Source organism: Sorex araneus, chromosome 8 (genome assembly GCF_027595985.1).
Source record: "Sorex araneus isolate mSorAra2 chromosome 8, mSorAra2.pri, whole genome shotgun sequence".
In the NCBI taxonomy this organism is placed as follows: domain Eukaryota; kingdom Metazoa; phylum Chordata; class Mammalia; order Eulipotyphla; family Soricidae; genus Sorex; species Sorex araneus.
Window position 1 is genome coordinate 8,848,324 of NC_073309.1, and position 12,219 is coordinate 8,860,542.

The 12,219-nt window shown below is 40.7% G+C and overlaps 2 protein-coding genes across 2 annotated transcripts in view; both read right to left on the reverse strand.

Moving 5' to 3' along the window:
• HYDIN (HYDIN axonemal central pair apparatus protein) overlaps positions 1 to 12,219 on the reverse strand; it is a 273,502-nt gene that overhangs the window by 201,722 nt on the left and 59,561 nt on the right. The window contains exon 7 of the mRNA XM_055145713.1: positions 7,960 to 8,084. Within this exon, the coding sequence (XP_055001688.1) occupies positions 7,960 to 8,084 (125 nt within the window). The remainder of the gene's footprint in view (positions 1 to 7,959; positions 8,085 to 12,219) is intronic.
• Positions 10,122 to 12,219, reverse strand: part of CMTR2 (cap methyltransferase 2) — a 95,562-nt gene continuing 93,464 nt past the window's right edge. The window contains exon 4 of the mRNA XM_012932899.2: positions 10,122 to 10,140. The gene's annotated coding sequence lies outside the window, so the exon portion shown is untranslated. The remainder of the gene's footprint in view (positions 10,141 to 12,219) is intronic.

Consider the following 12,219-nt stretch of genomic DNA (forward strand, 5'->3'; position numbering starts at 1 on the left):
CCCCAGCCTTACCTCTATGGCTCTATGGCAGGTACTTTCATATTCTCTCTCTCTCTCTCTCTCTCTCTCTCTCTCTCTCTCTCTCTTTCTCTCTCTCTTTTTATGGTCATTATGATTTGCAATACAGATAGTGAGAGGTTGTCATTTTCTTCCTTTACATACTTTCAGCATGCAGAACTGAATGATAACAAATTGAATTGCTGCAAAAGTGCTCCTTCCCAGAAATATAGCATGAACCATTGTATTCTTTTTGAGAACCATCTACTATTGATATTTTCAGCCCTAAATCATCAGGTCCTTGAAAAGGGTAACCCAACCTCAAGCTACCTAGGAGACCCATCTCGAGAAAAGCAGGAAAGGCGTCAGTTCTCGTGTGCCTTGCACCTCGCAGTGCCAGTTCTCACTGGCGCCTTTTCAGCTTCTGCACTTGGATGCTGCAATCACAGAGGATGAGCTTAGTCATAGTTATTCATTATGGCCCCGTGAAGGCAGATTTTGTGGACAGTCTCATTACCTTCCACCAGTTTTGCTTTTATAAGTCAAGCAAAAACAAGTATGAACCAAACTAATTTTATTGTCCTACTCTCCCCCTAATGAAGCTAGCAATCGACACGATTCACTTTATACGGTGGTGTCAGTCCTCCCAGTCAGCAAAGGCCAGTAAATAAAATATATGAGTGGAGCTAGAGACTCTCCAGGGAACAACTAGGGAGTTTATGGGAAGAATGTCACAACAGGGTCAAATTAACCACTCAAAGTGAACTGCTGAATCAAACTTCTCCAGAGTGTTTGAGAAACAAATGACTCAACTTGACCAACACACAGCACACCGGTGGCAGTGCCAAGATCTATATTCCTAATATGCACAGAAGGGAGTGTAGGATTGATGATGGAAAGTATGTCTCCTTCAGAGGGAGCCAAAGACTTGGATTCAAGTTCTAACCTTACTCAGCTGGAGAGGCATTAACGCCCCAGCCTCAGTTTACCCATGGCTTAATAAAAACCCTTTCCTTGCTAACACCTCCTAATGACTGGGGGAGTCTTCACCAGCTGGCTTATTCACGAAAACCCCACTCCACACTTCCCTAAACAACCCCTGGCCATCAGTATGTCTCAACTTCTCCCCCAGTCCCTGTGATCACTGTATCACTGTATCACTGTCATCCCATTGCTCATCAATTTGCTCGAGCGGGCACCAGTAACATCTCCATCGTGAGACTTCTTGTTACTGTTTTTGTGATGGAATAAGAAAAGAAAGCTATGACAAGCAATGTTTGCATTTCTTTTTTCTTTTCTTTTTTTTTTGCTTTTTGGGTCACACCCGGCGATGCACAGGGGTTACTCCTGGCTCTGCACTCAGGAATTACTCCTGGCGGTGCTCAGGGGACCATATGGGATGCTGGGAATCAAACCCAGGTCCACCAAGTGCAAGGCAAACACCCTACCTGTTGTGGTATTGTTCCAGCCCCAATGTTTTTCTTGTCCTCCAAAACCATGTTAAAACATTTGCCTCTGGTACAATATTCTTGCTAGATCTTTTTCATTGTAACACACACATTTACAGTTAATTATAATAATCTTACTATTGAAACCAAGTTCATACAGGATATCTGCAGGAATATTCAGACATATAATTTAGCAGTTCCAACTGCATATTATATCAAACTCAATTACTACATTGTATTTTGGTATTCTTTTATTGGCCTTTAGGAGGAAAAATTTTCTTTATGGTTTATTAGAACAAAATACATAAATGGCCATAAAGCTGCGCCGTGCTGTACTAATATTATGATTGCTTATATATTTAATAATAATATATCATCCCACACCTTTAGGGAAAAAAAGCTGCTTGCCAACTTCTGGCTCCTGAAATAAAATATTTCCTCTTCAGTAGGAGACATAATCCTTTAAAATATGCTGAATAAGTGCAACCACTCTATTTCCTGATCATGCCAACAGTTAATGTCACCTCCAAGGTACTAGCAACCTCACCAGCACTGAAGAAAAAATGCCGCAGTGCTCCTGTTTCAATTGCTCATTCAAGCAACCCTGGGTAGGCGCAGTGAGAACGCCTTTTAATAATGCTCACACTGAATACTAACAATCTCCAGAACCTGGAGATTATATTGTTTCCTTGTGTTTGGTTGAAAAATATAAAACTTAGCAATTAACCATTTGTTTGTCTCAACAGCAAAATACCATTTGTATTTCTCAGTTGGTTTCTGATTCTGCCTGGGTTTTTAATTCTGTTAACAATCTAGCCAAGGAATTGCATTTTTCTTTCCTATTGTGAGGGGCCACCAAAATCACACCTGGTGTTATGGGGTGCAGGGATCAATCCTAGGGTCTCATGCTAGATTGGGAGAGCCCAGAGCAGTTGTATTCTTAATCTCTTATTGGACAAATGAGCTTTTAAAAAGTATCAAGTGACTGAATTTTCCCCTCAGTCTTAGATGATTCTAAAAAGGCAGTAAAATCAATTTTAGAATAAAATGAATTGCCTATATAAATATAATTTGTGGAGTTGTATCCCTGGAAGAAAGGAGGGTAGCATTCTGGTTCAGGAAAACATTAATATATGAATATTAAATCATAGTGAAATTTACCCTGGGTTTCCTTAATTGTCAGTGCACTAGTTCAAACTCTGGCTGTCAAAAAGCTATGATATCCACTAGCTGCATTTGATGAAGAACAGATCCAGCGGAGGACTAGCAAGTGAAGGGTATAAATACTATGGATAGAAGAGTGATTGAGTACGTCCCACTGTGGAGTATCAATGCTCCTTCTTCTGGAACATTGTTAGAAGTCTGAAGATTTCCATCAACAGCCCATGCTAAATTTCCATCCTTAAATCAATTCATACATCAGACAGCTGCAGAAAGCTCAATCAGATGCTTATTTAGTGAAACAAGAAGCCAGCGATCATGCTTGCTTGGAAAAGCTTCATGATTAATTGTGTTTAGGCAGTCATTACTGTTTTTCACTAATGGGAGGTTATAGGTTCTGGTCACTGATAACCCACAATAAACATGAAAGCATATCCTTATCAGCAGTTTCATGTAAGCCTAAATGCTACAAGACAGTCGTGTTTAACTCTATAATCTTTAGGAAATGACTTTATTCATACACCCACACTGACACCGTAACCTCAGGATATGGAAATCAAGTTTTCCATCCATGATAAAATCTCAACACAGAAAACATTCATTTTCTTTAGCACAGGACTTTAAAGGCAAGTGTGTATCAATTCAAACGCCTGCATAAAAGTCACCTCCAAGCAAAGGGTCACTGGGAAAGGGCAGCTGCATTTCAGAGCCAATACATGGAGGGAGCGAGAAAGCAAATGTCATGAGGGACAGATGGACGAAGAGCCCATTCCTGAGGAAAGCACTGAGGGCTAGGAGGAAGGCACAGTCCTGGCCTTAGGTGTGCTCTGACTAGCTTTGAGATCTTGAACACTCTCCATAAAGACTCTCTTTCCTCCTCAGACAAAACTGATATTTGTATGCTTTTCTATTATGAATCAGTCTTTTGTTAGAAGGAGCTTAACCAAAAACCATGAGAAAATATGCTCTTTCCTCTTCCTCCATTGAGGAAAAGAGATATTTTCCTTTCTTATACGTGCGATGGTTAAATCTGTAGCACTGTTGTCCCGTTTTTCATTGACTTGCTCCATCGGGCACCCAAATGTCTCCATTGTGAGACTTGTTGTTACTGTTTTTGGCACATCAAATATGCCACGGGTAGCTTGCCAGGCTCTGCCATGCAGGTGGGATACCTTGGTAGCTTGCTAGGCTATCCAAGAGGGACGGAGGAATCCAACCTGGGTCCGCTGCATGCAAGGCAAGCACCCTACCCGCTGTGCTATCGCTCCAGCCCCAAAGTTAAATAGCAAAGTAGACAATACACTTTAATTATTAGACACAAACTATAAATTGCTTTGTTTAATAAATGAAAACTTGAAAAATATTGAGAGCAATAAGATTTAGTAAGAACAAAAAATCCAGAAATGAAAATAACTATGAGAACTGAAAAATTAAAATTCAACAGATGTGGTTTTACTGAAGATAACATTATTGAATGAAATGATGAATAAGAAGAATCCAGAAAACAATAAAATTTAAAAAAGAAGAATCCAGAGAAGTCTACACAGACTAATAACAGAAACACAAAGGACAGGTAAAAATGAATAATAAATAATTCATTAATAATATATTAATTAAAGACAAGTAGATTAACTAATTAGAATTCCAGACAAGACAGTAATATGGGAAAGAGTCCAAAATCCATATGGGATGACGAAAATGGAATAGTCCCTACACCTCACACAAACAAAATCAAAGATGGATCATGAATCTAAACATAGAAGTGAAAACTATTACCCTCCTAAATAAAAACACAGGAAAAGATTTCATAATCTTAGAGAAGGCAATGTTCCTTAGCAAAAAGGAAAAAAATCCCACATTACTCTAAAAGAAAAATGATGACAAAATGGATTTTGTCAAAGTCAAAAAATTATGCATATCAAGAAATGCTAAGGAAATAAAAAGGTAAGTTACAGACAGAGAAAATATTTTATTTTTCTTTTAGGGTGACACCCTGCAATGCACAGGGGTTACTCCTGGATTTTTCAGTCAGGAATTACCCCTGGCAGTGCTCAGGGGACCATATGGGATGCTGGGAATCGAACCCAGGTTGGCCACGTACAAGGCAAAAGCCCTACCCGCTGTGCTATTGCTCCAGCTCCACAGACACAGAAAATATTAACAATTCTAAAAAAGTCTGAAAATGATCAGTGTTCAAAATATCAAGTTGTAAAGTACTATCACAATTTAATAAAAGAAAACTTATTAAAAATGAGCAAAGATTTAACTATTTTAAAGATGTGAGAATTTTCTGTAAGAAGGAGCTCAATGTTTATCATTGGAGAAATAAAAATCAAAACAATTACAAAGCATCATTTCATTCCAATCGAGTGTCTAAAATAAACATAACACCCCATGTTGGTCAGGATGTGAAGTAACTGGAACTGTCCTCACATTTTACTGTCCGAAGCACAAAACAGAACCATTGCTTTTGAAATCAATGCCCACTATAGGTTCAGAAAGCTCTCTATTGTTGCATTTCCTGGGTGAAACTTCTTCCTCCTTGTTTCAAGCTAGTTCAAGTTAGGTTTCTCTTGCTAGCAGCTAATAAAGTACGGCAAGGCCGAAAAGGTAAGAAGTGAAAATGGTGCCACTGTTTACGTGGTTGGCATTGTGCTGGTCAACAATGAGGAAAAATTTTTATGCTCAGACAGGCATCCACACAGGTAGTCACTGGGGACTGAGCAGCCACATGTGGCTCCTTCCCTGGCTGCACACTTCTGGTTTTGCCCTAAAAATACCCTGCTGATGTCAACTATAGGGGTTAATCAAGATGAATAGATAAAATAGATAAATACTAATTTGAAACTCAACTTTGGAGACTTATATAACACACCTTCAGTCTACATGGCCATACGTTAAATAGTTGTCAAAAACTTGGAATAAGTTGTAGTCTAAAAGAAACTGCTAGCTTTCCGGCCCCACGCGAGATCGACCCCGGAGGCAACTAAACCACTTTGGACACGAGCGGCGCCCCCAAAATGCCTCCAAACTGTGTGCTCGGAGCTTCTGGCCCAGGCGCTGCCAGCGGGGTATGGTCTTTTCTCTCTCAACTCTTTCTTTTTGAATGCAGCGAGGCAATAGCCGGTTTTTAGACTATACAGGAAGCCTGGGAAAGCCGATGGGGACGGGACTTCCGGATCCGCCCTGTGCAGGCTGACATTTAAGCACAGAGCCATGTGGGGATGCTCCTTTCTGGCCCCGCACGAGATCGACCCCGGAGGCAACTGAACCACTTTGGACACAAGCGGCGCCCCCCAAATGCCTCCAAACTGTGTGCTCGGAGCTTCTGGCCCAGGCGCTGCCAGCGAGTGATGCAATTACCAAAAGAATTTTCCCTGGACTTTATATAGAAATCCAAAACCGCGCGGCTGCTATCATCTCTTGATTGTCAGCAACATGTAAATGTTCCTTTTTGGCAGGGCTTACCATGGGGGGAAACTCCAAACAATAGTACTAAGTTTTTTGTTGAAGGGTAAAAGATTGTAGCGATAGAATTTTAGGCAGAATTTTCCCTGGACTTTATATAGAAACCCAAAACCACGCAGCAGCCTAATGTCATCTAATCATCAGCAATATGAAATGGTTCCTTTGTAATGGGTTGGACTTTGGGGGGACCATAATAGGGTTAAAGTTTGTAGTGACGTGTAATTTCTGGCTGTACTTTCCCTGGACTTTATACAGAAATTCAAAGCCGCGAGGCCGCTGCCATGGCCTCGCAACCTATTGTCATTTAATCATCACCAATATGAAATGGTTCCCTTTTAACGGGTCGGACTTTGGTGGGAAATCCTAACAAGAATAGTAAGTCTTTTTTTTTTTTTTTTTTTTTTTTTTGCTTTTTGGGTCACACCCGGCGATGCACAGGGGTTACTCCTGGCTCTGCACTCAGGAATTACCTCTGGCAGTGCTCAGGGGACCATATGGGATGCTGGGAATCAAACCTGGGTCGGCCTCGTGCAAGGCAAACGCCCTACCCGCTATGCTATCACTCCAGCCCCAAGAATAGTAAGTCTTTTGCTGAAATATTGAAGGCTACCAAAGTAGTAGCCATCCCTATAGACTGAACTAAGCCATATCCCCACGCCGGCTGAGAAGAAATATCCTTCTTTCTCGGGAAGAAACGCGGCGTGGCGTTAGCCATAGTATGATGTCCATTAAGCTGACACGGACCTGGTGGCGTGGGAATGGGATACAAGGGAATAAATTATTATGTACTTGGAACAGCGGGATGCTGGTGGAATCTCGAGCCGGGGCCAATACCAGCGTAGTACTTTTGGTTCCAGAAACTGTTTTCAGACATTCTACCAGACTATCAACTAAGCCAGAGCCCCACGCCGGCTGATGACGGGAAATAACCATCTTTTTTGGTTTGTTTTCCCTTTGTCAGGCAGCGTGGTGATTACTAAACAGGCGTGATCTCGGTGGCGCGGGACGAGGGGGGAAAAAAATAGAAAAGTTATGTAACAAACAGCGGGACTTAATATCTCTACATTCTCAGCAATGGAGAGCCATCAAATGCTTCCTTGACAGTGGGACTGTCTTTTCTTTTTTGGGGGGAAACCCTAGCAACAATAGTGAGTTATGTGTTGAAACATGGACTGTAACCAAGATAAAGCGTAAACGAAGTGAAACTTATCACTTACAAGGGCGGGGACTGGGGGGGGCGGGAGGGGGCGGGAGGTATAATGGGGTGGTTGGTGATGGAATATGGGCACGGGTGAAGGGAAGGGTGTTTGAGTATTGTATAACTGACATAATCCTGAGAACTATGTAACCCTCCACATGGTGATTCAATAAAATTTAAATTTAAAAAAAAAACACACAGAAAATAAATAAAAGAAACTGCTAATGATGATAAACATAATCCTGTATGTTATGATGTTAGGAGAGTTATTTTAATGTTCTAAGTATTAAAGTAACTGTATGTTACATAGACTAGTATTTAAACACAAGAACATTCTGAAGAGTGCTTTCCATTTTGTTTCATTGTTAGACACATATAGCTAGAAAACCTGTGAGTTAGTAAATTAGTGTCAAGTTCATTTACATATAAATAACCTCAATCCATCAGTGTAACTTCTCAGTACATGTATTTCCTAAGTCCTGTATTCCTCAGGCTTAGGAAACACTAGAGAAATCCCGCAGATAGGATTTGTACCCGGTTCAACATTATTTCTACTGAAGGCATTACTTCTTTGATTCTTTTATCTTGTGATTCTTAGATTACTTATATATAGCCAGAACAACCCTTTCCTCTTTCCCATTTGACCTTCTGTAACAGAGAGAACTTTGAACAAAAGAAAATGCATACCTGTATCATAACACACAATAAGTTTCTGGCTGTGATTGCCCACAGTTTGTGGCTCAAACTGGACTTCCATTTGCATGGACGCTCCCACTCTTAGAGTTCCAACAGGTGGTTGTATGGAGAAAGGCCTGCAACACACAGAGATCCACCGTCAGAAGACATCCTGGTAGTGTGCAGGCAAGAGTGAGACCTGAGGCTTTCTCCTGCAGGCAGCTCAGACACAATCAGGACTGGAGTGTAAAGGGTACTCTCCCCCCTGATGTGAATTTGCTTTAGTTTTAATGTTAATATAACAGTAATCAATCAGCATGCATAAAAAACTTAAACATTACAAGAATGGACTTGCTTGTGCCCTTGCCATTCTGCCATTCTTCTACCGTGCACGGAGTAATTCCAGTAAGGGACAGATTTACAACATACATGCAAATCCTAGAATCTCTTGAAGAACAGGACATTCAAAGACATACACATCAAGTTTTGTGAGAGCTCAGAGAAAAGCCGGTTTTATCATGGAAAAACATGAGACCTAGACTCCTAAGAGGGTGCTATCTTACAGAGAGTAAGAATGCAAGCCAGGAGAGGGACCTGATCCACAACCTCCTGACTGGTTCCCCACTGACACTCCAATTAGCTGGCCCCCACCAGAAACCAGAAGGCAAGTGGTCCTTTTGACCTTGTCATACAGGTCAGCATCCTGGGTGAAAACAAGCCAGAGGAAGGAAGAGTGTACTTAGGAAAGGCAAACTGGGGACAAGCTCTTGAGAATAGAATTCAGGTTTACAGACATGGTGGAGGGGACATTTCATAATCCTGGAAGGGAAGAGTGAGGGGGAAAAAAATCTGGATCTGATCATGAAGTATCTTAAATAATGTACCAAGTTCTTTCTACCTGCTAAATAGGAAACTCAGCCCATTTAATTATCTTCATGGTCCGTTTCACTTCTTTAAGTTGCCAGTTTTTCAAAATAATACACTGTACAATGTATCTGGCAGGCCAAGCTGTTCCTGATTATTCAATTATTCACTTCAATCCCAGGCATCTTAAAGCCTTCATTCCTGAGTCTTCCCTTGGATAATGAACTTAATCCCAAGCAGCCCAAGCTTTCTGCTCTTCAGGGATGGAGTTTAGGACCAGTGACCATCTGAGTGACCGCTGCAGGATGACCTCTATTGCTTCCTCCACGGGCAATTGTTTGTCTCCTCTGGGGCTCTTTATTTCCATCTCCCTCTCCATTTATTGTTTTCCACTCCTTTTTCCTTTTCCCACACCTATAGCACCCACCCTCAAATGAGCCCAAGGCAATAGAGTAGAAGTATTTCGGGGTAGGGTTCTCCAGCCTGAGACCAACTGAATGAAGCCAAACCTAGTTCTGCCATGACCTGTACAAGCCTTCATACTTCTGATTAGTAAAATGAAGGGGATGACAATATCCTCGTAGGATTAAAGGGGTTGGTGCTGCAACTGCAAAGTGCTTAGAATAATGCCGGCAGAGGAAGTGCTAACCCAGTGTTTATCACTTCCACTATGTCCCTTACTTCCTCTATGAAGATGGGTCTGAAGAGCCTGGGTATTTAGGTAAATTCATGTTTTGATCATTCCTCTCTCAGACTTGTAATTGGTCCTCATGGGCCTCATGGGCCTCATGATTCATGTAATAAAAGATCAAACTCCTAGGCATTTGAGCTCTCACACAATCTGCTTCCAAGCAGGTTTTACTCTCTCCTATTAATGTGCCTCCATCCATAAGTCTTTCCCACCTGCCATTGATCCCATTTCCACCTGCCCTCTATGGAGAGAACTCGACGGGATGGAAGAACCTCAGTCTCTTCACCTAGAACTTTCCATGGCACTGCACATCCTTGCCTTTCAGAGTTTGATGCTCTGGACCTGTTAGTTGTTTACCTGTTAGTTGTTCAGCAAATAGATGAACAACAGGATGACAGTGATACAGTGAGATATATATGTATATATATGTGTGTGTGTGTATATATATATATACATATATAAACATTACTAATTTTCTATAAACTTTTTTTTTTTGGTTTTTGGGTCACACCCGACGATGCACAGGGGTTACTCCTGGCTCTTCACTCAGGAATTACCCCTGGCGGTGCTCAGGGGACCATATGGGATGCTGGGATTCGAACCTGGGTCGGCCGCATGCAAGGCAAACGCCCTACCCGCTGTGCTATCGCTCCAGCCCCTCTATAAACTTTTGATGGAACAAAAAAGTTCTCGAGATCTTCAGGATCTCGAGAATCACTGCTTCTTGGGAGATGAGGGGGCATCCACATGTTAAAAACCTCTTTCCTTCCTTCTGGTCTCAGAAAAAATCTGAGAACGCTGACTATTTTCCTGACCTTTGAAACAAGGCTGTAATATTTTCTTCTATTTTCATCAATTTTACCTCCTCAGTTCCTAGTATATTTTCCTTCCTGTGCTTTGCTTTCATTTTCTTTTCAAATATTTCTTGGTAACAAAAGAGCAGTTTTGAAATGGATTGGTTAGTATTACATCGGCAGAACCTAAGCTAATTTTGAAAGGACAAGAGAAGCCTTTTTAGGCCCTCCAGAAACCCAAATCCTATATAGCAGTAACAGATACTTTCCTAATAGTTGGGTTTATATTACAGTTAACTTCTCCAGGAGGCAGAAAAATCACCTGGGATGGCCATTGTTCCTTGGAGCTGCCCAAGTGTTCTCAATAAATCAGATGTTAATTGGGTAGAGTGCGTTAATTTCTGGTGCTTAAACATGATCTATAATTTGATTTTGTAGTTTATTTTACTAAAAGATGATAGCCAAGCAGCCTAAGAAATATTAAATATCTGAGCATGTTCTTGAAAGAGGTAAGGGTATCATTTCTCAAGGGAAAAGGCTGGCTCTCTATGACTAAATATTTGGGTTTTATGCCATGATGTCATTGATACACAATAGTGGATGGGGAGAGGAACTGGGGTTTGTGAAAAATCAGAAGATTTGGGTTTTTTATTCTACCCACTGTGAATTTCTTTTTAGAACAAAAACTATTCTATCCAAATGACTCAGCAGAAGACTAAATATTGGCTCTAGCTTATAAAATATCTAATGCAATATTAGTAATTTTTCTTAAGATGATCTTTCTTATTAACTGATTTGTCGTGTGAGGGTTTAGCATCTTCATCTTTTCTGTTTCACCTTCCAATATTAATCCCCCTTTAACAGTCAAAGTTATTCTGCCACTTATGGAGTTTTAGGGCAAATTCTAATGAATCTAGGAAGTAATTTTTTGCCCCCTGTACATTTTATAGCATACTGTGACACCTTTTATTAGTGCAAGGAACATTGCTTATTTTATAGTACATGGAACTTTTTAAATTTTAAATTATTATAAAGGTTTATAGTTAAGGCTTTGCCTTTGTGATATATGTGGGCATTATAGGCATCCTATAAACATTTATTGAGCACTTACTTATTCTAGACAATTTACTAGATGCTGGGAACATACAAATGAAGAGTCAGATATAATCCTTGCATGAAAGGAATGCACATTGAAATGGGAACATTGGGCATGGAAAAAAGCTCTAGTTTTTATCATTTGTCTGAACCTGTTTATAAGCATACCATTCACTAACTTTTTCAATTAAAAGAATATGATCCATTATTTTTTTTCCCAGTGAAATAGTCTTTCTAGAATCGGATTGGCTCTGAAAGAGACAGGACTTCAAAATTTCAGCCGCTGTCATGTCTGCTGGCAATCATATTAACTGAAAGAGTGGTCTGCGGCCCTGTCTGAGCAACACAATTACCTGGGCATGTTTCAGAACGGATGTTTGTCAGAGGGTCTCCCGAGGGATTCTGACTCAATATGGTACAGCCGCAGACTCAACCACATCCTTTCTCACTGAAGCGCTCAGCAGTCTCAGGTGCAAAGGACAGGAACCAATTCTGGCTTTCTGGCTACTTTTACAGAAAAGGGATTTACTAAAAGGATTTGAGAGAGCTCCCAGAACTGAGAATGCGGTTTGAACATGTGCATTTTGTGGAAAGAACACAAAGCTATCGAGTTCATTAAAACAGGAAAACAAAAATATTTGCAAACAAGCAATTTAATTGAGAGACTTAAATATACAAGATGGGAGAGATGAGAAACCCAATGTAAAGAGGTGAAATAGCTCAGATTAGCAAGAAGTTGTTTCCACCCTTGGCTGGAATCAAAGGTCAGGGGATTGTTAATAGATCCTGAGATTGAGGGTCAGCGGGGCTAAGGACAGCTAGGAACTA